The sequence below is a fragment of the Pristiophorus japonicus genome, chromosome 3, assembly GCF_044704955.1.
Source record: "Pristiophorus japonicus isolate sPriJap1 chromosome 3, sPriJap1.hap1, whole genome shotgun sequence".
Classification (NCBI taxonomy): Eukaryota; Metazoa; Chordata; class Chondrichthyes; family Pristiophoridae; genus Pristiophorus; species Pristiophorus japonicus.
In genome coordinates, this window is record NC_091979.1 from 15,462,496 (window position 1) to 15,487,749 (window position 25,254).

Here is a 25,254-nt window from a genome sequence, read left to right on the forward strand (position 1 = left end):
TTCCCCATTATAAATTCACCTGATTCTGACTGCAAGGGACCTACATTTGTCTTCACTAATCTTTTTCTCTTCACATACCTGTAGAAGCTTTTGCAGTCAGTTTTATGTTCCCTGCAAGCTTACTGTCATACTCTATTTTCCCCCTCCTAATTAAACCCTTTGTCCTCCTCTGCTGAATTCTAAATTTCTCCCAGTCCTCAGGTTTGCTGCTTTTTCTGACTAATTTATATGCCTCTTCTATGGATTTAACACTATCCCTAATTTCCTTTGTTAGCCACGGTTGAGCCACCTTCCCTGTTTTATGTTTACGCCAGACAGGGATGTACAATTGTTGAAGTTCATCCATGTGATCTTAGGCCCAGTCTCCTCAATCTCTCCTCATAGGACCACCCCCCTATCCCAGGAATCAGTCTGCTGAACTTTCGTTGCACTCCCTCTATGCCAAGTATATCCTTCCTTAGGTAAGGAGATCAACTATGATATGTCCTTACTACACAGTATAAATGCACACGAGGCCCATGCTTGAGAGAAGGTCAGTCTGTGACCTATCCTTTATTCCATAGCACTCAAGTGATGGAAGTGGGTGGAGCTTCCTCTTTTATACCTGAAGGTCCAGGCTAGGAGTGTCTCCCACAAGTTCACCACCTAGTGGTCATTGTTCTCACAGTGTACAACTTAGGTCAGATTATACATGGGTTACAATGCTGGTTGAATACATGGCATCACCTCCCCCCCAAAATCTTATTGGGATCACAGGTTGAGTCTCTCTCTTGTAGAGCGCCTGAGTTGGGGCTCCGGTTGTTGGGCGCTGGCTTGAGTGTCTGCTGTTTGCGGTGCCTCAGGCCTGTCCGGACTGCCCACAGTGACTGGGCTCTCCTCCACTTGGTTCCGGTGTTCGGTCACCTGTGGTGGAGTGAACTCTATATTGTGTTCTTCCTCTGCTTCTTCTATGGGGTTGCTGAAACTCCTTTTTGTTTGATCCACATGTTTGCGGCAGATTTGTCCATTGGTAAGTTTAACGACCAGAATCCTATTTCCCTCTTTGGCAACCACAGTGCCTGTGAGCTATTTGGGCCCTGCAGCGTAGTTGAGGACAAAAACAGGGTCACTTACATCAATACATCGTGCCCTCGCATTCCTGTCATGGTAGTGATATTGTGACTGGCGCCTGCTCTCGACAATTTCTTTCATGGTGGGGTGTATAAGGGATAACCGGGTTTTGAGCGTCCTTTTCATTAGCAGCTCTGCGGGTGGAACCCCTGTGAGTGAGTGTGGTCGGGATCTGTAAGCCAACAGGAGGCGTGATAAGCGGCATTGTAGGGAATCCCCTTGGATTCTGAGCATCCCCTGTTTGATTATCTGCGCTGCTCGTTCTGCCTGGCCGTTTGAGTCCGGCTTGAACGGTGCCGTTCTGTCATGGTTAATTCCATTGCCTGCCATGAAGTCCTGGAATTCAGTGCTTGTGAAGCATGGGCCATTGTCGCTGACTAAGATGTCCAGTAGACCTTGACGGCGAACATTGCCCGTAGACTTTCTACCGTGGCAGAGGATGTGCTTGAATTTAAAATGTCACACTCGATCCATTTGGAGTAGGCGTCGACTACAACCAAAAACATTTTCCCCATGAAAGGACCTGTGTAGTCCACATGGATGCGTGACCAAGGCTTGGCGGGCCATGGCCAAGGGCTAAGGGGGGCTTCCCTGGGCGCATTGCCCAGCTGGGCACACGTGTTGCACCTGCGAACACAAAGTTCCAGATCTGCGTCTATCCCTGGCCACCAAACGTGTGACCTGGCAATTACCTTCATCGTGACAATGCCCGGGTGCTCATTGTGGAGTTCTCTGATGAACACCTCTCTGCCCATCTGGGGCATGACTACGCGGTTTCCCCACAGTAGGCAATCAGCCTGAATTGAGAGTTCATCCCTGCATCTGTGAAATGGTTTAAATTCCTCAGGGCATGCCCTGTACGTGGCTGCCCAGTCCCCATTCAGGACACATTTCTTGACTAGAGACAATAGCGGGTCTCTATTTGTCCAGACTTTAATCTGACGGGCTGTCACGGGTGAGCCTTCGCTTCCGAAAGCTTCAACAGCCATGACCATCTCAGCAGCATGCTCAGTAGCCCCCTCAGTGGTGGCTAGTGGGAGCCTGCTGAGTGCAAGGGCGCAGTTTTCGGTGCCCGGTCTGTGCCGAATAGTGCTGTCATGTAAGCTGAGGTCAAGTCCAATTTTGAAAAAGGTTTGCCACCAGATAGCGTCGCAAAGAGGTCCTCCGCTCTCGGCAGCGGGTACTGGTCTTGGAGTGACACCAGATTGATGGTGGCCTTGTAATCGCCACATATCCTGACCGACCCATCCGCCTTGAGCACCGGCACGATCGGGCTCACCCAGTCACTGAATTCGACTGGCGAGATGATGCCTTCCCTCAGCAGGCGGTCCACTTCGCCTTCTATCTTTTCCTGCATCACGTACGGCACCGCTCTGGCCTTGTGGTGTACTGGCCTGGCATCTGGGTTTATGTGAATCACTACCTTGGCCCCCATGAAAGTGCCAATGCTGGGTTGAAATAATGAGTCAAATTTGTCCAGGATCTGTGAGCATGATACTCGCTCCACAGAGGAAATTGCATTGACATCGCTCCATTTTCAGTTCATGACAGCAAGCCAACTCCTCCCCAGTAGTGCGGGACCGTCCCCCGGGACAACCCAGAGTGGCAACCTGTTCTCCGAATCTTTGTGGGTCACGACTACCGTGGCGCTGCCCAGCACCGGAATGATCTGCTTTGTGTATGCCCGTAGCTGTGCGTCAATCGGCGATAATTTTGGCCTCCTGGCCTTGGACGCCCACAACTTTTCGAACTGTTTAATACCCATCAGGGACTGGCTGGCCCCCGTGTCTAGCTCCATTGATACTGAGATGCCATTTAGGAGCACTTTCATCATTATCGGTGGCGTCCTGGTGTATGAACTGTATACGTGCTCCACATGAACTCGCTGAACTTCAGCTTCCAGCAATTTCCCCCAGCGTTTATTTCTGCAATTTCTGCAGGTATTTGGCTCATCTCTGCAAACTCCGGCTGAGTGTGTGTCTCCACGCCTCCAACATGAGCTGCTGTTTGAAACAAAAGGTCCCTTGCCAGTCGATCGTCCCTGACTGCCCCTGTTATTGTCTTTGAGTGCGCCATTAACAGGTGTTGATGGCCCCATTACTGGCCGCATTGTCCCTTACAATGGTGTGAATCGCCGTTCAGCTTGCCATTGTCTCTGTCGAACTCCCCCTCTGGGTTCAACTACATGTTGGGGCATGCCCGACTGCCCTTGTCTGCCTGGAGAACTGTGTGCTGCTTTAACAATGTTGACTCTCTGTCCCAACCATTCCTTAACACAGTACCTCTCGTCTGTTCTGCTCGTGGCCATGCTCGCGTGATTTAAATCCCAGTTTCTCGTCGCCATTGATACATCCTTACTATACAGTATAAATGCACACGAGGCCCATGCTTGAGAGAAGGTCAGTCTGTGACCTATCCTTTATTCCATAGCACTCAAGTGATGGAAGTGGGTGGAGCTTCCCCTTTTATACCTGAAGGTCCAGGTTAGGAGTGTCTCCCACAAGTTCACCACCTAGTGGTCATTGTTCTCACAGTGTACAACTTAGGTCAGATTATACATGGGTTACAATGCTGGTTGAATACATGACAAACTATTTTAAGTAAAACTATAAATCAAGTACACCCCTTAAAAGGGGGCACTCGAACCAACAAATTCACAAATTAAACTTTGGACATTAAACAAATCAAATTAAAATTTGGTTGCTGGGCTGATGATGCACTCCAGTCCCTCCGGAGCCCACCTCTTGCGGAACACCATGAGCGTACCGGTGGACAGGTAAGGATATCAAAACTGTACACAAGACTCCAGGTGCGGTCTCACCAGGGTCCTATATAATTGCATGGAGTCACCTAACTTGAGTATTATTACTAGGTTGTAGTAAATTTGAGAGACACTCGGGGCCTTCTGCAACTGGTGGGCACCATAGCGACTGGACTGCTTCATCACCCCGGAAAATAGAATTTTGATTTAATGTGTTAAGTTGCCATTCATTTTGGTTTAAGTTACAATTTTTAGTTGTGCACCTTTAAGATGGGAACACATGCTTAATTGGTGATGGCAATTGCAATCAATTCATTCATTTCATAGGCAGTCCCTTGAAACGAAAATGACCTGCTTCCACGCCGAAAAGGGATGAGTTCACAGGTGCTTCAATGAAGGACCTAATATTCTGGATCTCAAAGGGTGGTCGATGCCTGTGCGTGGATTTAAAAAAAATGTGTGGTGGGTCTTGGTCCAGTGGCAAGGGTTCACCAGGATGACTGGAGACCTGCTCTGCTGCACGGACCTAGTGCGCGCACATATCGCAGTGTGGGCTGGCCCGTGCTGCCCCAGGGCCCTCGCCTCTTCTGGCACCGAACTCTCGCCTCTCCTGAGCCCCGATCATGTCCCTCTACGAACTCTTGCCGCTCCTTCTCCCCGACCTCGCCGCTCCTGCTGTATCTGACCGCACTGCAGTCAGCCGTCTCCTTCCTGCAGCAGTGCGCTCTGCTCCCTGAAGTGATATACCGCCGCACACTGCTCCCTCCAATGGCCCCGGCCTGCTGATGGTCTTGTGGGCCAGGACCGCACCCTGCTCCCTCCAATGGTCCCGGCCTGCTGATGGTCTTGTGGGCTGGGACCGCTCACTGCTCCCTCCAATGGTCCCGGCCTGCTGATGGTCTTGTGGGCTGGGACTGCACACTGCTCCCTCCAATGGCCCTGGCCTGCTGATGGTCTTGTGGGCCGGGACCGCACCCTGCTCCCTCCAATGGTCCCGGCCTGCTGATGGTCTTGTGGGCTGGGACCGCTCACTGCTCCCTCCAATGGTCCCGGCCTGCTGATGGTCTTGTGGGCTGGGACTGCACACTGCTCCCTCCAATGGCCCCGGCCTGCTGATGGTCTTGTGGGCCGGGACCGCACCCTGCTCCCTCCAATGGCCCCGGCCTGCTGATGGTCTTGCATAAGAAGTTAAACTAAATTGCAATCAATTAAGCTTTAAGTAAAAGAGTTGCATTTATGATCCACATATAAATCATATTAGTAAACTAAGTGAAGACGGAAGTGCATGCACCTTTAAAAAGGGGAAACTTTGTCGCAGTGACATCATCACTCTTTTTGGGGGAGACAAATTAAACATTAGATCGAGTGCCCCCCCGATCTGGGGGACACTCCAGACACTTTTAACTGCCCTCTTTTTAAAATTTTTTTTGTTTTTTTGGGGGGGTTTTTTTGTGTTTTTTTTGGGGCATTAAAATCATATAATTTACAAGTGCCCCCTATAAAAGAGGAGGGGAGTGACATCATCATCATTTAGAAGGTGTGCAGTTGCAGCAGTTTGTAATTTTCTTGATTGGAATCATTTATTTTTTAACCAATCCCGTGATGTGAGCAGCTGTATAAATAGGGTCCCAGGAGATCAGTGTTGTGTTTTGTTTTCTTTCTTTCTCTGTTTTGTTCCCAGTCTGAGGGGGTTTGCTTCTTGTGCAGTCTCTTTTCCTACCTCAGTCAACTTAAAGAGGAGGGGGGGGGAAAAAAAAAGGACTTGTGAAATGGTGAGTGTGCTGAAATCAGCCAGTGTGGCTGAGACCGTTACCATGTTAAAGTTGGAAAGGGAAGTTTTATTTTGTTTTAATCTGAAGATGTTCCCAGAATTATTCCCTGGGGGCGAAGAGGGAATCCTATTGAGGAAAATGAGGGTCTGACTTTGCCTCCTGCCCCTGGGTATCCCCACTGACTGCTGGTGCTGCCCCTTGTCTTTGGGAGTCCAGGCTGCCACCTGTCAAAACCTCTGCTGCGTATTGGGAATTAAACGCCCATTGCATTAAAAATAAGGCTGCAAACTTTCAATGGTTGCCTTTTCCCCCTTGTATGTAATTTATTGCCCCTGACTCCAGTTGCCCCCTGGTCCCATTATGCTAAAGTTACACAATTACAGGCAAATGGCTGTAGTGTCTTGTATAAATCTAAACACTTTTATACAATTTTTAAAATGTAAATCAAGTTTGTCGTTGCACTTAAATTATAGGTGGCATAGATACCTTCCATGGCCTTTACTGATCCTGATTGTCTATCTGTTTTAAATTCAGCTGCTTGTTTAATATGTTTATGATGAACTGAGGCTTTGAAATGTTTTAACTACCCCATGAGCACACCATTGTTTCATGGGCTTTGCATTGCCCTCTACCTTTTTTAGTCTCTTTTTCATTTCATCGAATCTTGCGGTACAGAAGGGAGCTGGTCGTGCCTGCGCCGACTCTGAAAGAGTTTGACCCATTTAGTGTTGCATCTGATCATTGTCCCCATAACTCTACAAATTAGCTCTTGAACATACATGTCCTGTTGCCTTTTGAAAATTCCAATGGCATCTGATTCCACCACCCCTTTTAGGTGGTCCATTCCAGGTATTAACCTCTGAAAACACTTCTCATTTCCCCCTCTGGTTTTTTTTACCAATTGTTTTAAACCTTTGGTTACTTGAGCAACTTGCCCAAGGAAACCAAGCTAGTTTAGGAACCACTCCATTTTGAATACCTATTGCGTGTCCTTTTGACCACCTCCTGCTCAAAGGACAACAATCCCAGCTTCTCCAAACTTTCAACATAACTGAGCTCGCTCCATTCCTGCTGTCATCCTGGTAAACTTCCTCTGCATCCTTTCCAAGGCCTTGACATCCTTCCTAAAGCATGGTGCCCAGAATTGTGCACAATACTACAGCTTTAGTGCAGGGATTTATTTTCATGTGTAGCTGCTTTTAACCAGCTATGTTTATTTAGCCTCCAGCCTAGCCTGACCCTGTTCTTTCACATCACCAGAAAGCTGACTTTTTAAACTGGAACCTTGGAGATGACACTCCATATTGTCTGATTCCTACAAGCTAACCTGGTGTTTTAACAAGTTACTTGCCAGTTCTAAACAGCTTTCTAACCTCTTGTAGCTATCCTGGCATCATTTAGCTGAGAATGAGTGAATTGTTAGACCTTGCTCTTTTTGAGAATGTCTAGGGTGTGACGAGTGGTGCCCACCCCCCCCTAGGGATTGTACTGGGGCCTCTGCTTTATAGAATCCAAAAGCAGCAGTGGTCCTAGTCATCATAGGTAGTCCCTTTGAAACCAATGAAGATTTGCTTCCACTCTAAGTGAGTTCTCGGGTGACTGAACAATCCAATACAGGAATGGCAGTCTCTGTCACAGGTGGGACAGACAGCGGTTGAAGGAAAGAGGGGGTGGTGTGTGGGGTCAGGTTCACCTCTGACCTTCTGAGTGGTTCGAATCACTCTCACCCCCTGGGTTCTAGACTCTGGATTTATTTGGGGGATGTGATAAAATGCAAGACACAACTGGTTTGGTGCAAAAGAACTTTGTATTTTCTTGCCTTTAATAAAATCAATGTCAAACTTAGCCACTCAAGTAAAGAACACATTCAAAGGGGTTACAGAAATAATACACCTCCCACCTCCCACCTCCCAGTGCCTAACACTGACTAGGTTAAACTCCAGGGCAAACAGGGACGATGCTCGCCGATCCTTTACTGGTAGTTGGCGGTGGTCCGCGATTTCGGGGTTTGCTGGATTCTGTAGGATCTGCTTGCCGTACCCTGAACATCGTAGAAGACTTCTTACTGCGCAATCTTCAGTTGGGTGGTGTCCACTGATGCGGTAGGGCCCGTTTTGGATTTATGTGGTAAGTACCCACTTTCTTTTGTTAGAAATAGGTCCAAAGTCTCTTTAGGTAATGTTTTCACCTGTTGGTAGTCAGGCCTAGGTTGTAGAGTGGAAACTTTCGATTCTTCGGTTTCTTCCTTGCGGAGTTTTGTTTCGACATTGGTCGATCGCGGTGTTTTTGTTGGTACCACGTCGGCTGTGGTCGGTTGCTGCCGCGATGCTGATGTTCTTCCTTCCTTTCCGATTACAGGACGTCTAGGCTGGAGAAGTTAGTTAAAGACTGCTGCGGTGGTCTCTCTCCCTCCTTGATGCTCTATGATGCTAGGCTGCTGTGTGCATACCTTCGGCTAAGCGTCCCTAGCAGTGTCTTCTGAGGCAGTAACATACCCTTTGTTAAAGCGGGCCCAGTTATACCTTTGGAGTGTTCTAGTCTTCGCGCCAAATCAGCCTGGATTCTTTGTTATATTTTGGTGGGCTCATTAAATATTAACCTGTGTCGGGTGTGTCGATCTTTTTAAATCTGTTTCTTGATGGAAATATTAGCTTTGGTATTTTCAGTGTCTGTCTGTGCTTGGGTTTTTCATGTGGGCTAGATGGGCCATTGTTATGCACGTGCTGGAATGGCTTTCCAGATCAGGATGATGGTTAGCTATCTCTGGGTTAATTGTTATGTTAATGTCTCCTGGGGAGAAGGGTTTTCAAGTAGCCACAATTCTCCAGACAATTTGCTTTAGTTTCAATACCCCAGACAGTTTCAATACTCAAAACTGACTTCTTTGCAGGATAGTTATCCTTTAGTTCTTTAGCCCTGTCCACACAGACTCAACCTGCCTTGTAAAATCCCAAATTCGATTTAAAGTTCATAGTTTCTTCCATGTGCACGTTAGGATTTCAAATTTTCTGGGAGATAGTTCCAAATTAAATTTCCTTTCTAATGAGTCCAAACACTGGGGGGATTTCCCACGAATTTTGTAACCTTTCAGTGGGGAGTCTGGTTTGCTGCACGCTCCTTCCGCTGCCTGCGCTTGCTTTCTGCATGCTCTCAACAATGAGACTCGAGGTGCTCAGCGCCCTCCAGGATGCTCTTCCTCCACTTGGGGTGGTCTTTGGCCAGGGACTCCTAGATGTCGGTGGGGATGTGGCACATTATCAAGGAGGCTTTGAGGGTGTCCTTGTAACGTTTCCTCTGCCCACCTGGGACTTACTTGCCGTGAAGGAGCTCCAAGTAGAGCGCTTACTTTGGGAGTCTCATGTCGGGCATGCAGACAATGTGGCCTGCCCAACGGAACTGGTCAAGTGTGGTCAGTGCTTCGATGTTGGCCTGATCAAGAACACTGACATTGATGTGTCTGTCCTCCCAGGGGATTTGCAGGATCTTGCGGAAATATCGTTGGTATTTCTTCAGCGATTTGAGGTGTCTACTGTACATGGTCCACGTCTGTGCCATACAGGAGGGCGGGTATCACTACAGCACTGTAGACCATGAGCTTGGTGCCAGATTTGAGGGCCTGATCTTCGAACACTCTCTCCCTCAGGTGATCAAAGGCTGCGCTGGTGCACTGGAGGTGGTGTTGAACCTCATCGTGGGGAGCACCACTGTTTACCTCAATCCAGTCCAGAAAACAGCCATTCACCACAACTCTGTTATCTATCCCTTAGTCAATTTTGTACCCAGCTGCGCCTGCCCTCTATCCCATAGGCTTTAATTTTGCTTAAAAAGCCTATTATGTGGTACTTCAAACTCCTTTTTGAAGTCCATATGCACATCAACTGCATATGCCCTCCAGGTGTCGAAGCCCATGGTGAAGGACACCACAGGTCGGTGATTGGAGTGTGGGCAGGTACAGCAGGAAGCAGAGGTTGGGGTGCAGGAGTGACGAGTGATCATGGTGCGCTGTGATCGGGGCCCAGAAGAGACGAGGGCCGAGGGGCAGCACGGGCTAACCCACACTGCGATATGTGTGCGCACTAGGTCTGAGCAGCAGAACTGGTCTCCAGTCGTCCTGGTTAATCCTTGCCACTGGACCAAGACCTAACTCTGTCAATCCTGTGTGGTGGCTGGTGTGCAACGGCCACCATATGTTTAAAAAAAAAAAATAAATAAATTCACGCGCAGGCATCTTCCACCCTTCATGTCGTTCAGGTCCTTCATTGAAACACCCGTGAACTCATCCTTTTGGCATGGAAGCAAGTCATCCTCTAAGGGACCACCTATGATGACGATATGCCCTTGTATACCCTGTTACCTCATCAAAAAAACGGTCAAGTTAGTCAAACACGCTTTGCCTGTCTCAAATCCATGCTGGCTCTCCTTCATTAGTCCATACTTTTCCAGATGGTGAGTATTTACCAATGACTTGGATGAAGGAATCTAGTAGTTATAGCAGTGTGCTGATAACTCCAGGTTAGGTGGCATAATAAGTACTGTAGGTGGGAACAAAATGCTGCAATCGGGTATTGATAGATTCAAGTGAGTGGCAAATGGGAGTTTTGTCTTGTTACAGCTGGTCCAGTTAAGCTTCTGGACAATGAGGAACATAAGAAATAGGAGCAAGCCATTTGGCCCCTTGAGCCTGCTCCGCCATTCAATAAGATCATGGCTGATCTGGTCTTGGCCTCAACTCCACTTCCCTGCCTGCTCCCCATAACCCTTGACTCCCTTATCCTTAAAATCTCCATCTCCATCTCTCTGGATGTTGGTGCTGTTTTTAAGGGCAGATATTTGGACCTTGATCATTGACTAGTGCTTAAATGCCATGTGCCAACCTGAGCTTTAACATTTCTTTGGTCCTGGTCAATTGTTAATGGAGTTGAACATTATAGAATTGTGAATGAACAACCCCACTCCTGCACTTGATTGGGGAGGTTGTTGGCTGCAAGAAAGACTTGCATTTATATGCTGGAAATCTCAGCGGGTCAGGCAGCATCTGTGGAGAGGAAGCAGAGTTAACGTTTCGGGTCGATGACCCTTCGTCAGAACTGGAGTGTTCGGAAAGATCAGATTCTTAACGAGCACTGAAAGGGGGAGGGGAAGAAAGAACAAAAGGGAAGGTCTGTGATAGGTTGGAATATTAGAGAGACTTGGCATCAATCCGTAAGCATGACCGAGCTTCTGGTCATCTGTCACTTTAATTGCCCGCTCCATTCCCACTCTGACCTCTGTCCTCTGTCTCCTACACTGTTCCAACAAAGCTCAATGCAAGCTCGAGGAACAGCACCTCCTCTTTTTGTTTGGTGCTTTACAGCCTTCAGAGTGTAACTGCTGCCAATCTTTGTCTCCCTTCCTCTTCTGAGCCTGATTTTTTTTTTTCCTCCTTGTCTCTAAAAGCAGTTGGTCATAATAGAAACATAGAAAATAGGTGTAGGAGTAGGCCTTCGAGCCTGCACCACCATTCAATAAGATCATGGCAACTTCAGTACCCCACTCATGCCTTCTCTCCATACCCCTTGACCCCTTTAGCTGTAAAGGCCACATCTAACTCCCTTTTGAATATATCCAACGAACTGGCCTCAACAACTTTCTGTGGTAGAGAATTCTACAGGTTCACAATTCTCGGTGAAAATGTTTCTCCTCATCTTGGTCCTATATGGCTTACTCCTTACCCTTAGACTATGACCTCTGGTTCTGGACTTCCCCCCAACATCGGGAACATTTTTCCTGCATCTAACCTGTCCAATCCCATCAGAATTGTATATGCTTCTGAGATCCCCCTCTCATTCATCTAAATTTGTGAATATAAGCCTAGTCGATCCAGTCTTTCGTCATATGTCAGTCCTGCCATCCCGAGAATCAGTCTGGTGAACCTTCGCTGCACTCCAATAGCAAGAATGTCCTTCCTCAGATTAGGAGGCCAAAACTCTACACGATACTCAAGGTGTGGTCTCACCAAGGTCCTGTACAACAGCAGCAAGACCTCCCTGCTCTTATACTCAAATCCTCTTGCTATGAAGGCCAACATGCCATTTGCTTGCTTAACTTGTGCTGTACCTGCATGTGTACTTTCAATGACTGATGAACCATGACACCCAGGTCTCGTTGCACCTCCCCTTTTCCTAATCTCACCATTCAGATAATAATCTGCCTTTGTGTTTTTGCCCCCAAAGTGGATAACCTCACATTTATCCACATTATACTGCATCTGCCATGCATTTGCCCACTCACCTAACCTGTCCAAATCACCCTGCAGTCTCTTAGCATCCTCCTCAGTCACCCAGTTTAGTGTCATCTGCAAACTTTGAGATATTACACTCAATTCCTTCATCCAAATCATTAATGTATATTGTAAAAAGCTAGGATCCCAGCACTGAGCCCTGTGGTACTCCACTAGTCACTGCCTCCCATTCCAAAAAGGAGCTGCTTATCCCGACTCTCTGCTCCTTGCCTGCCAACCAATTCTCTATCCACGCCAGTACATTACCCCCAATACCATGTGCCTTGATCTTGCACACCAATCTCTTGTATGTGGGACCTTGTCAAAGGCCTTTTGAAAGTCCAAATACACCACATCCACTGGTTCTTCCCTGTCCACTCTAGTGAAATCCTCACAAAAATTCCAGAAGATTGGTCAAGCATGACCTCCCTTTCATAAATCCATGCTGACTTGGACTGATCATGTCACTGCTTTCCAAACGCACTGCTATTTCATCATTGATTCCAACATTTTCCCCACTACTGATGTCGGGCTAACTGGTCTATAATTACCTGCTTTCTCTCTCTCTCTCCTTCTTTTTTTTTAAAAAAGTGGTGTTACATTAGCTACCCTCCAGTTCCATAGGAACCCTTTCACAACCTCAAGCTATCCCAAAGTGCTTTACAGCCAATTAAGTACTTTTGATGTGTAGTCATCATGGGCAGTTCCTTGGAATCGAGGGAGACTTGCTCCCGCTCCTAAAGTGAGTCCTTTGGTGGCTGAACAGTCCAATGAGAGCCACAGTCCCTGTCGCAGGTGGGACGGGACAGACAGTAGTCGGGGGAAGGGGGTGGGGGGGGGGGGGGTGGCGGGGGCGGCTGGGACTGATTTGCCGGGACCTAAAGAACAGATGGTGGATGGAGAAAGCACAGGAGATACAACAATTGGCCAGCAGCCATGATATGCGAAGATTCTTCATTGTTGCAGTCAAAGCCACCTGCGGTCCAAACTCCCAAGGCCCCACCCCACTCCTGGCCAAGAATGGAGAAACACATCAAGGACACCGAGGCTGTTGGGGCCCGATGGAAGGAACACTTTGAAGATCTCCTCAATTGAGACTCTGCCTTTGACTCGAGTGTTCTCCACTCCATCCCGCAGCATACGACCCACCACCACCTCAGTGAAACCCCAACGCTGCACGAGGTAGATAAAGCCATAAAACAGCTCTAGAATGACAAGGCTACGAATGCAGATGGAATTCCTGCTGAGGCGCTAAAGCATGGTGGAAAGGTGCTGTTGGCACGGATACATTTCATATATTTGGAGGGAGGAGAACATGCCAGGAGATCTGAGATAGTGATCCTGACCACTTTTTGATGTGTAATCACTGTTATAATGTAGAAAATATGACAGCCAATTTTTGCACAGCAAGCTCCCACAGACAGCAATGTGATAAATGACCAGAAAACTTTTGTTTTGTGATGTTGTTTTGAGGGATAAGTATTGGCCAGGATACCTGGAGAACTCCCCTGCTCTTTTGAAATAGTGCTGTATGATAAAGTGCACTGGAGAGCACGTGGGGTCTCTAACGTCTCATCAGAAAGGTGGGACCTCCCATAATGCAGCCTGAGAAAGTGTTTGAAGACCAGGCCCTCATCTGCCACCAAGCTCATGGTCTACAGGGCTGGAGTAATACCTGCCTTCCGGTATGGCTCAGACATGGGCCATGTACAGTAGACACCTCGTTGCTGGAGAAATACCACCAACGATGCCTCTGCAAGATCCTACAAAACCCCTGGGAGGTCAGACGTGCCAATGTCCCCAGTATTGAAGCACTGACTTGATCAGCTCAGCTGGGCAGGCCACATTGTCTGCATGCCAGTCACGAGACTCCCAAAGCAAGCGCTCTACTTGGAACCCCCCTTATGGCAAACGAGCCAAAGGTGGGCAGAGGAAATGTTACAAGGACACCCTCGAAGCCTCCCTGATAAAGTGCACCATCCCCACCGACACCTGGGAGTCCCTGATCAAAGACCACCCTAAGTGGAGGAAGAAAATCCAGGAGGGCGCTGAGCACCTCGAGTCTCCGCCGAGAGCATGCAGAAACCAAGCGCAGGCAGCAGAAAGAGCGTGCGGCAAACCTGTCCCATCCTCCCTTACCCTCAACAACCATCTGTCCCACCTGCGACGGACTGTGGCTCTCATATTGGACTGTTTAGCCAGCTAAGGACTCACTTCAGGAGTGGAAGCAAGTCTTCCTCGATTCCAAAGGACTGCCTATGATGATGATGACTTGGATATAGATGAACCTACATTGATTGTGATTGCAGCCATTTGCTGTCACTATGATGTGAGAATAGAACTTGTTGGGAGATGTATGCATGGGAAAAACTTAAGCTTTCTTGTAAATACCATCTTGGTGTGGTTAGGTTAGTCACTGTACTGCTGTCCTTGTTCAGTACCTAACTAAGGGTAAGAACATAAGAATTAGGAGCAGGGGTAGGCAGGTACAACCCTTTGAGCCTGCTCCGCCATTCAATAAGATCATGGCTGATCTTCGACCTCCAATTCCACTTTCCTTCCTGACCCCATATTCCTTAATTCCTTTGGTGTCCAGAAATCTATCTATCTCGACCTTGAATATATTGAACGATTCAGCATCCACAGCCCTTTGGGGCAGAGCATTCCAAAGATTCACAACCCTCAGTGAAGAAATTCCTCCTCATCTCGGTCTTAAAAGGCTGACCCCTTCTGAGACTATGCCCTAGTTCTAGGGACTCCAGCTAGGGAGAAATATCCACCCAACATCTCTCAATCCCCCTCAATCTTTTGAGGGGGGGGGGGGGCGTGCGTGGTGGGGAAAGAGGGAGAAATCAGGATTGTGGGTCTTTGGGTGATTGGGAGCTCAACTGCAATGGCTCAAGGTTTATAGAGACTGGAGGGATGTGATCAGGGCCCAGGAGAGGTGAGTTCAGGGCCCAGGGACAGCACAGACCAGTCAACACTGCAATGTGTGCGCACTAGGTCCATGCAGCAGAGCTGGTCTCCAGTCATCTTGGTTAACCCTTGCCACTGGACCAAGACCTAGCTCTGTCAAGCCCGTGTGATGGCTTGTGTGCAACTGCCACCACACGTTAAAAAAATAATCCACGCACAGGCATCTTCCACCCTTCCTGGAATATTAGCTCCCTATTGAAACACATGTGAGCTCATCCCTTTTCAGCATGGATGCAAGTCATCCTTGTTTTGAGGGACTGCCTATGATAGAGATCCATCATCATAGGCTGTCTCTCAGAATCGAGGAAGACTTGCTTCCACTCCTGAAGTGAGACCTTGGGTGGCTGAATAGTCCAATAAGAGAGCCACAGACTCTCTCAGGTGGGACAGATAGTCGTGAAGGGGAGGGTGGGCCTGGTTTGCTGCACGCTCTTTCCGTTGCCTGTGCTTGGTTTCTGCATGTTCTCGGCGATGAGACTCGGTGCTCAGCGCCCTCCCGGATGTTCTTCCTCCACTTAGGACAGTCTTTGGCCAGGGACTCCCAGGTATCTGTGGGGATGTTGCACTTTATCAGGGAGGCTTTGAGGGTGTTGTAACGTTTCCTCTGCCCACCTTTGGCTTGTTTGCTCAGAGTAGAGCGCTTGCTTTGGGAGGCTTGTGTCTGGCATGCAGACACTGGCCTGCCCAGCAGAGCTGATCGAGTGTGCTCAGTGTTTCAATGCTGGGGATGTTGGCCTGAATGAGGACGCTGATGGTGCGCCTGTCCTCCCAGGGGATTTGTAGGATTTTGAGACATCGTTGGTGATATTTCTCCAGTGACTGGAGGTGTCTACTGTACATGGTCCACATCTGAGCCATACAGGAGGGCAGATATTACTACAGCCCTGTAGACCATGATAGAGATAACTTTCACTGTATTCATCTTTGTTTGTGGATATGATATTGCATGAACTACACTGGGGGTGGCAGACTCTATCTCGAGACCCAACTTTTACTGAAGGATATGGCTTTTTTTCCTCAATTACATTTTATGGTACTAGGGTAGTTGCTATTTAAGTGTGATCTTTTCTTGCCAGAGAAGCTGTTGTCCTGTGCTCAGATCTTGTACTACAGTTTATCCTAAAACCATCTTCCTTCCGTCTACCTGAGCTCTAATTCTAAATGCTTATTCTAATGTGCAAGATTACTGGAGAAATTGCAGTTTTGTTTTCTTAAACCTTGATACCAAAAAACTCTCAGGACAAGACTGCACAGGCTGGGGCTCTTTTCTCTAGACAAGAGAAAGCTGAGGGATAATCTGAGAGGATTTTACATTAAATTATGAAGGGTTTGATAGAGTAGATATAGAGAAAATGTTGTGCACTCGTGGGGGAGACCAAAACTAGAGGTCATCAATATAAGGTAGTCCATAATGGATCCAGTAAGGAATTTAGGAGAAACATTTTTACCATGTTGGAACATGTAACTACAAGGAGTGGTTGAGGCAAATAGCATAGATACAGCTAATAAAGACTTGGATTTATATAGCGTCTTTCATGACCACTGGATGCATCAAAGTGCTATATGGCCAATGAAGTACTTTTTTGGAGTGTAGTCACTGCTGCAATGTGGGAAACATGGCAGGCAATTTGCACACCGCAAGCTCCCACAAACAGCAATTTGATGATGACGGGATAATCTGTTTTTTTTTGTTGGTTGAGGGATAAATATTGGCCTCCAGGACACTGGGGATAACTCCTGTGTTCTTCGAAATAGTGCCATGGGATCTTTTTCGCCCATTTGAGAGGGCAGACGGGTCCTCTGTTTAATGTCTCCTCAGAAAGCTGACACCTCCGGCAGTGCAGCGCTCCTTCAGCACTGGAATGTCAGCCTACATTATTTTTTTTTTGTGCTCAAGTCTCGAGTGAGATTTGAATCTACAACTTTGACTCTGTCAAGTGTGTTACCCACTGAGTCACAGCTGACCCTAGCTAAGGGGAAGCTACACAAGCACATGCGGGTGGAAGGATTCGCAGGATATGTTTGGGTTGGATGAAGGGGGGAGGCTCATGTGGAGCATAGACAAGTTGGGTCGAAGGGCCTGTTTGTGCTGTAGATTGTATGTAGTAAGGTTGACTATATAAGCATTGTGTACTAATTCCTCAAACACTCTTCTCCTGCAGCGTGAATGTATTTCCATGCATATCGGCCAGGCCGGTGTCCAGATGGGCAATGCCTGTTGGGAGCTGTACTGTTTGGAACATGGTATCCAGCCCAATGGCCATAAACCTGACAGCAGTAGCACTGGAGGGGTGGACAACTCCTTCAACACCTTCTTCTGTGAGACGGGAGCTGGGAAACATGTGCCCAGGGCCGTCTTTGTGGACTTGGAACCAACTGTGATCGGTAATGGAAGCACTCAAATCTATCATTGTATCTTAATACATTTTACAATGGCTGCTTAGATTTCAGCAGGGCTCTTGATTTAATCATATTGGGGTTGTCATAGACATAGAAAATAGGTGCAGGAGTAGGCCATTCGGCCCCTCGGGCCTGCACCGCCATTCAATAAGATCATGGCTGATCATTCCCTCGCACCTTGAATGAAATCTCTCTTCCCAGAACAGTTGATGTTCCGAACAGTTGATGTTCCTAACACTAGGAATATCTCTTGGATCAAATGCTCTGTTTTTAGAATGTATTTACAACCAGCTCCTGGTGGTGGTGGATCCTAACCATACCAAGGAGTTGCCAAAATTCATAGCTCTCAACTCTTCCTACTTCCTACCCACATCAAGGATATATTGGCCTTGGAGGGGATGCAGTTCAGGTTCAACATATCTAGGGCTAAAAGGGTTACATTTGAGGCAGTTTGCATACGCTAGGTGTATTCCCTTGAGCATAGAAGATTGAGGGATAATCTAATCGAGGTGATTGATGGAGAGAAATAAGAATGTAAGAAATGGAGTTGGCCATTTGTCTCTGAGCCTGCCCTGCCATTCCATGGCTGATCTTCTGCAACTCTACTTTCATGCACTCTCCATATCTCTTGGTTCCCTTAGTATCCAAAAATATATTGAGTACTGAATACTCAATACTCATTGAGTATTGAATAAACTCAATGACTGAGCATCCATAGTCCTCTGGGGTAGAGAATTCCAAAGATTTGCAACTTTCTGAATGAAGAAATTTCTCCATCTCTATCCTAAATGGTTGACCCCTTATTCTGAGACTGTGACCCCTAGTTCTAGACTCCTTTGTCAACTCCCTTAAGGGTTTTATACATTTCAGAGATCACCTTTTCATTCTCAAAACTCTAGTGAATATAGGCCTAGTCTACTCTGTTTCTCTTCATAGGACAATCCTGCCCTATCACAGGATTGTCCTGCCCCATCACAGGAATCAGTCTGGTGAACCTCTGTTGCACTCCCTTTCAGGCAAGTATATCCTTCCTTTGGTAAGGAGACCAAAATTGTACGCGGTACTCCAGGTGTGGTGGGGGAGTCCAGAACAAGGAGGCAGAACTTTAAAAATAGAGCTTGGCTGTTCAGGGGCGATATCACACACAGGCTAATGGAAATTTGGAACTTTTGCCCCTAAAAGCTGAGGGTCAATTTGAAAATTTCAAAATTGAGTTAGATTTTTGTTAGGCAAGGGCATTGAGTGCTATGGAACCAAGATGGGTACACTGAATTGAGCTGCAGCTCAGCCATGATCTAATTGACTAGTGGAAGGGCTGAATGGACGACTCCTGTTCCGATGGTGTATTGAGATTAAAGACCAGTCACGGACATTTTTTTGGAAGGTTGAGCTAAGAACTCTCGACTTGCAATTCCGTGAGGACATTTCTTTCACTTCTGTCTATGCGAGATGAACAGTCTATCCAATGTGCTGCCGGTCTATAGACTTGTTAGATACCTAGTATGGTCTGTGCAACTTGCATTATTGTTTTGCAGATGAGGTTCGTGTTGGTACTTATCGCCAGCTGTTCCATCCTGAGCAGCTCATCACCGGGCAGGAAGACGCGGCAAACAACTACGCCCGCGGGCACTACACCATTGGCAAGGAGCTGATTGACCACGTCTTGGACAGGATCCGCAAATTGGTAAGGGTGTTCTCAAAAGCCTTGCATTGAGAAAGGAGTGATTGGATGCTATAAGAGCATATTGATTCAGCAAGGCATAATAACCTCAAACAAACTGTGTACAATGGTGAATCTAATGTGTTTTCCCTCAGTGGGCTGATGTGCCAGCTACTTCTGTATGTACTGGGGTGGCTAAAAGCAATGTCCTTTTATTAGGTTCAAAATCCTCCATGGCCTTGCTCCTCCCTTTTTAAAAATTCGTTCCTGGGATGTGGGCATCACTGGCAAGGCCAGCATTTATTGCTCTTGAGAAGGTGGTGGTGAACTGCTGCCTTGAACCGCTGCAGTGCGTGTGATGGTGCTCCCACAGTGCTGTTGGGGAGGGAGTTCTAGGATTTTGACCCAACGATTATGAAGGAACGGCCGATATGTTTCCAAGTCAGGATGGTGTGTAACTCGGGTGGTGGTGTTCCCATGTGCATGCTGCCCTTGTCCTTCTAGGTGCTAGAGATCGCAGGTTTGGGAGGTGCTGTCGAAGAGCCCTCCTCTCATAAACAAGAAAAACTTGCATTTCTATAGCACCTTTGACCTGCTAATGTTCCAAACCTCTTTACAGCACATGTACATTTTGAAGTGTAGTCACTGCTTTAATGTGAGAAATGCGGCAGGCAATTTACGCACCGCAAGTTCTCAAACAGCAATGTGATGACCCGATCATCTCCTTTTTTTTTTTAGTGAAGCTGAGCAATAAATATTGGCCATGACGCCAGTGATAACTCCCCTGCTCCTCTTCAAAATAGTGTCATGGGATCTTTTGCATCCACCTGAGAGCAGACGAGGCCTCGGTTTAACAGCAATCCTCAATGCTGCACTGGAATGTCAACCTAGATATTATGCACTCAGTCTCTGGAGTGAGACTTGAATCCACAACCTTTCAACTCTGAGGCATGAGTGCTACAAACTGAGCCAGAACCGACACTATCTCTAACCTCCTCCAGGCTTACAACCCTTGGATCCCTGCGCTCTTCCAATTTCTTGCGCTTCCAGGATCTATCTTCGCTGCTCCATTGGCAGTTGTGCCTTCAGCTGCCTAGGCCCCAAACTCTGGAATTCCCTCCCTGAACCCCTCTTCCTCTCTCTACCTTGCTCTCCTCAAGACACTCCTTCAAACCTCCTACTTTGATCACACGTTTGGTCACCTGTCCTAATATCTCCTTGCGTGGCATGGTGTCAAATGTTGTTAATGGTGCCCTGGGATGTTTTTAACCATGTTGTACAAGGGACAGATGATGCAGATGTGCAACTTAATGCCTAATTCATGACTGTCCTGCATCCTGCTGATCGGAACCGTGTTGAAGCATTTTCTTTTAATTCCATCAGGTTCGGATGTTTTTAAAGCGGCGTAAGTGGTGAGACTGGGAATTGTTGATATTCAGAGGGACCTGAGTGTCCTTGTACATGAATCACAGTGTACATGAATCACAGTTAACATGAAGCTACAACAAGCAATTGGGCAAACAAATGATATTTTAGTCTGTTACAAATGGATTGAAGCATGAGTAGGAAAGTCTTGCTATACTTGTATAGGGCCGAGGTGAGACCACACCTGAAGTACTGTGCACAGTTTTGATCTTACTTAAGGAAGGATATATACTTGCCTGAAGGGAGTGGAATCAAGAGTCACTGGACTAATTCCTGGGATGAGGAAAATAAAATTTGGTCAGGCAGAGTCAGCATGGATTTATGAAGGGGAAGTCATGTTTGACAAATTTGCTGGAGTTCTTTGAGGATGTAACGAACAGGGTAGATAAAGGGGAACCAGTGGATGTGGTGTATTTGTACTTTCAGAAAGCCTTTGACAAGGTGCCACATAAAAAAGGTTACTGCACAAGATAAAAGTTCATGGGGTCAGGGATAATATATTAGCATGGATAGGGGATTGGTTAACAAACAGAAGAGTCAGGATAAATGGTTCATTCTCTAGTTGGCAACCAGTAACGTGGGGTGCCGCAGGGATCAGTGCTGGGATCCCCAACTATTTACAATATGTATTAACTACTTGGAAGAAGGTACTGAGTGTAACATAGCCGAGTTTGCTGACTATACAAAGATGGGCGGAAAAGCAATGTGAGGAGGACACAAAATCTGCAAAAGGACATAGACAGGCTAAGTGAGTGGGCAAAAATTTGGCAGATGGAGTATAATGTTGGAAAGTGTGTGATCATGCACTTTGGCAGAAAAAAAAATCAAAAAGCAAGTTATTATTTCAATGGAGAAAGATTGCAAAGTGCCGCAGCACAGTGGACCTGGGGGAACTTGTGCATGAAACACACAAGGATTGTATGCAGGTACAGCAAGTGATCAGAAAGGCCGATGGTATCTTGGCCTTTATTGCAAAAGGGATGGAGTATAAAAGCAGGGAAGTCTTACCATAGCTATATAAGGTATTTAATGAGGCCACACCTGGAATAATGTATGTAGTTTTGGTTTCCATATTTACAAAAGGATAGACTTGCTTTTGGAGGCAGTTCAGAGAAGGTTTCCCTAGGTTGATTCGGGGATGAGGGGGTTTACTTATGAGGAAAGGTTGAATAGGTTGGGCCTCTACTCATTGGAATTCAGGAGACTGAGATATCAAAACTTATAAGATTGAGCGGGCTTGACAAGGATGCAGAGAGGATGTTTCCACTGATGGGGGAGACTAGAACTAGAGGGCACAATCTTAGAATAAAGGGCTGCCCATTTAAAACAGATGAGAAATTTCTTCTCTCAGGGTGGCAAATCTGTGGAATTTGCTGCCTCAGAGCTGTGGAAGCTGGGACATTGAATAAATTTAAGACAGAAATAAACAGTTTCTTAACCGATAAGGGGATAAGTGTTTATGGGGAGCGGGCGGGGAAGTGGAGCTGAGTCCGTGATCAGATCAGCCATGATATTGAATGGTGGAGCAGGCTTGAGGGGCCGTATGGCCTACTCCTGTTCCTATTTCTTATGTTGAGAGAGAATTGTCCTATGAATAGGTCGATATTCCCTTGAGCTTAGAATGATAGGTGATCTCTTTGAAACATGTAAAATTATTAAGGGGCTTGATGGGGTAGATACTGAGGATGATTCCCCTGGCTGGGGTGTCTAGATCTCAGGGGTCACAGTCTCAGAATAACAGGTTGGCCAATTAGAACTGATGAGGAAAAATCTCTTCACTCAGTGTGTATGAATCTTTTGAATTCTCTACTTCAGAGGGCTGTGGATTCTCAGTTGTTGAGTATATTCAAGACTAAGATTGATACATTTTTGGACACTAAGGGACTCTAGGGATATGGGGATAGTGTTGGAAGGTGGAGTTGAGGTAGAATATCTGCCATTGACCTTAATGATGGGAGGAGCAGGCTCAAAAGGCAAAATGGCTGCCTCCTATTTCTTGTGGATCATTGAGGCCAGACAGTCTAGCTACCTTAAATATTTAAATCTGTCACAAATCGTGTCCAAAGCACTTTCTTCCTGCCACCCCCCACACCATTGCAGTGAGCCTTAGTCCCCACCTTTGATGCCTGGTCTGAGCAGACTGACCTCCAGCACAAACTCGATGGGCTGAACGGACCCTCTATGCTTTGTCGTTATGATTCTGTGGGCTCAACCCAATATTAAACCTGGTTTCCACACTCTGGCTGGCGGAGATGCCTGGGGATCAAAGCTTCTCTCGAGCCTCTACTGACTGTGTTCCTAACCGTGCCCCCTTCCCCACCATGCCCTGATATTATTCTGTTGGATCTTCCCTGAGGACAAGCTGTAAATTCAAGGATCCATTATGGCTGCCTCCTTGGATAAGATCAGTGCAACCCCCAGGATGAAACCCACACATTTGGGAGGAGGGAAAATTGACCTAGATAATGGGAGTGTTGATTCCCTGTTTGGAACTAACTGTGGGTTTTAACTTCCCAGAGTGACCAATGCACAGGTCTCCAAGGCTTCCTGGTATTCCATAGTTTTGGTGGTGGCACCGGTTCTGGTTTCACCTCCCTGTTGATGGAACGTCTCTCCGTTAACTACGGCAAGAAGTCCAAGCTGGAGTTCTCCATCTACCCAGCTCCAAGGATCTCCACAGCTGTGGTCGAACCCTACAATTCTATTCTGACCACTCACACCACACTGGAACATACAGATTGTGCCTTCATGGTGGACAACGAAGCCATCTATGACATCTGCCAAAAGAATCTGGACGTGCAGAGTCCAGGCTACGTCAACCTGAACAGGCTGATTGGCCAAATTGTCTCGTCCATCACCGCGTCGCTCCGCTTTGACGGAGCTCTGAATGTCGACCTGACAGAATTCCAAACTAACTTGGTGCCTTATCCTCGCATCCACTTCCCTCTGGTGACGTATGCTCCAGTGATCTCGGTTGAGAAGGCTTACCATGAACAACTGTCTGTGGCCGACATCACCAACTCTTGCTTTGACCCGGGCAACCAGATGGTGAAATGTGACTGTCGCCATGGCAAGTACATGGCTTGCTGCTTACTGTATCGGGGTGATGTGGTGCCAAAAGATGTCAATGCTGCCATTGCATCCATCAAGACCAAACGCACCATCCAGTTTGTGGACTGGTGCCCAACTGGCTTCAAGGTTGGCATCAACTACCAGCCTCCCACCGCGGTGCCTGGCGGGGACCTGGCCAAGGTGCAGCGCGCGGTGTGCATGCTGAGCAACACCACGGCCATCGCCGAGGCCTGGGCTCGCCTTGATCACAAGTTTGATCTGATGTACGCCAAGCGCGCCTTTGTGCACTGGTTCGTGGGTGAGGGGATGGAGGAAGGGGAGTTCTCAGAGGCCCGTGAAGACATGGCGGCCTTGGAGAAAGATTACGAAGAGGTGGGAACAGATAGTGTTGCAGACCTTGACTATGAGGAGGAATTCTGAATGCCCTCCACCTGTAGGACAGGTCTATGTTCCACCCATTTCATGTAAATTTATATCATTGAAAATGGTCCCATTTCAGCACTGAATATTTTGACTGATCAATGTATTGTGGTCGAGTATTTACTTAAAAATGCCTTTCCTGTATATTGACTTGTATGTTTTTGAAGTAAATCTCACTTGAACATAAGTTTTAGTTGTCACACTTTTCTTGGGTGCAGTCTGGACATGTTGACTCATAGAAACGGATGTAACTGTCATTGTCATAGGCAGTCCCTCGGAATCAAGGAAGACTTGCTTCCACTCTAAAAATGAGTCCCTAGGTGGCTGAACAGTCCAATATGAGAACCATGGTCGCTGTCACAGGTGGGACAGATAATTGTTGAGGGAAAGGGTGGGTGGGACTGGTTTGCCGCACCCTCTTTCTATCTGCGCTTGGTTTCTGCATGCTCTCGGTGACGAAACTCGAGGTGCTCCGTGCCCTCCTGGATGCACTTCCTCCACTTAGGGCGGTCTTTGGCCAGGGACTCCTAGGTGTCGGTGGGGATGTTGCACTTTATCAGGGAGGCTTTGAGGGTGTCCTTGTAACTGTAACAAGTTTACTAAATGCAGAGGCAGCAGATATATCTTCACCTTGCTTAGACGATGCTAGATCTGTACCTCAACTGATACATTCATAAAGGATGAAACTGAGTATTGTGTACAATGAGCAAGTGTGACCTTAGCTCCTTTTTTTAATAAGAGTTGAGTGCAGGTACCTCGTGGGTGGTCTGCTTATAGACTGTGCTGCCAAAGGATGCTGGGATCCCTTGGGACTCCAACAGATAGCCCCTTTGGTGGAAGTGTTATACAGGTTACAAGGGGTTAAATAAGTAACAAATTCCATCTTCCCACCATAATCCCTCAATACCCTTGCCTAACACACTAATCTATCAATCTTGGTTCTGAAATTTTCAATTGATCCCCAGCCTCTACAGCTTTTTGTGGGGGAAGGGGAAGGGAAAGAGTTCATGATTTCCATTACCTTTGTGTGAAGTGCTTCCTGACATTCTTGAATGGCCAGGCACTAAGATGCCCCTTTGTTCTGGAGTCTCCAGAAGAAATAGGAAAAAAAAACTATCAAATCCTTCAATCATAACTCTCTCCAATTAGATCACCCCTTAATCGTCTTAAAGCATGGGAATACAAGCCTAGCCTATGCAACCTGTCCTGATAATTTAACCCTCTTTTCCCTTGTATCATTCTGGTGAAATTACGCTGCACCCCCTCAAAGCCCCTCTCCTGGAGGTGCAGAACCCTGTTCTCAATGCAGCAAACTAAATGGGATCTAAACTGAGCGCTATACCTCGAACATAACTTGCACCCCTTTACTCCACAGACCACCTACCCTTCCCAGCCTATT

The 25,254-nt window shown here is 47.2% G+C and overlaps 1 protein-coding gene across 6 annotated transcripts in view; it reads left to right on the top strand.

Moving 5' to 3' along the window:
* The window catches only part of LOC139259666 (tubulin alpha chain), a 149,070-nt gene extending 125,028 nt beyond the window's left edge, over positions 1 to 24,042 (top strand). For 4 of the 6 annotated variants that reach the window (XM_070875216.1, XM_070875218.1, XM_070875220.1 and 1 more), the window contains 3 exons: positions 17,041 to 17,263; positions 18,814 to 18,962; positions 22,881 to 24,042. In XM_070875216.1, the coding sequence (XP_070731317.1) occupies positions 17,041 to 17,263; positions 18,814 to 18,962; positions 22,881 to 23,855 (1,347 nt within the window). In that variant the 3' untranslated portion in view covers positions 23,856 to 24,042. Of the gene's footprint in view, positions 1 to 10,002; positions 10,090 to 17,040; positions 17,264 to 18,813; positions 18,963 to 22,880 lie in introns of those variants that run through there. The other 2 variants (XM_070875217.1, XM_070875221.1) reach the window with 2 other exon arrangements.
* The last annotated feature ends 1,212 nt before the right edge of the window (positions 24,043 to 25,254 follow it).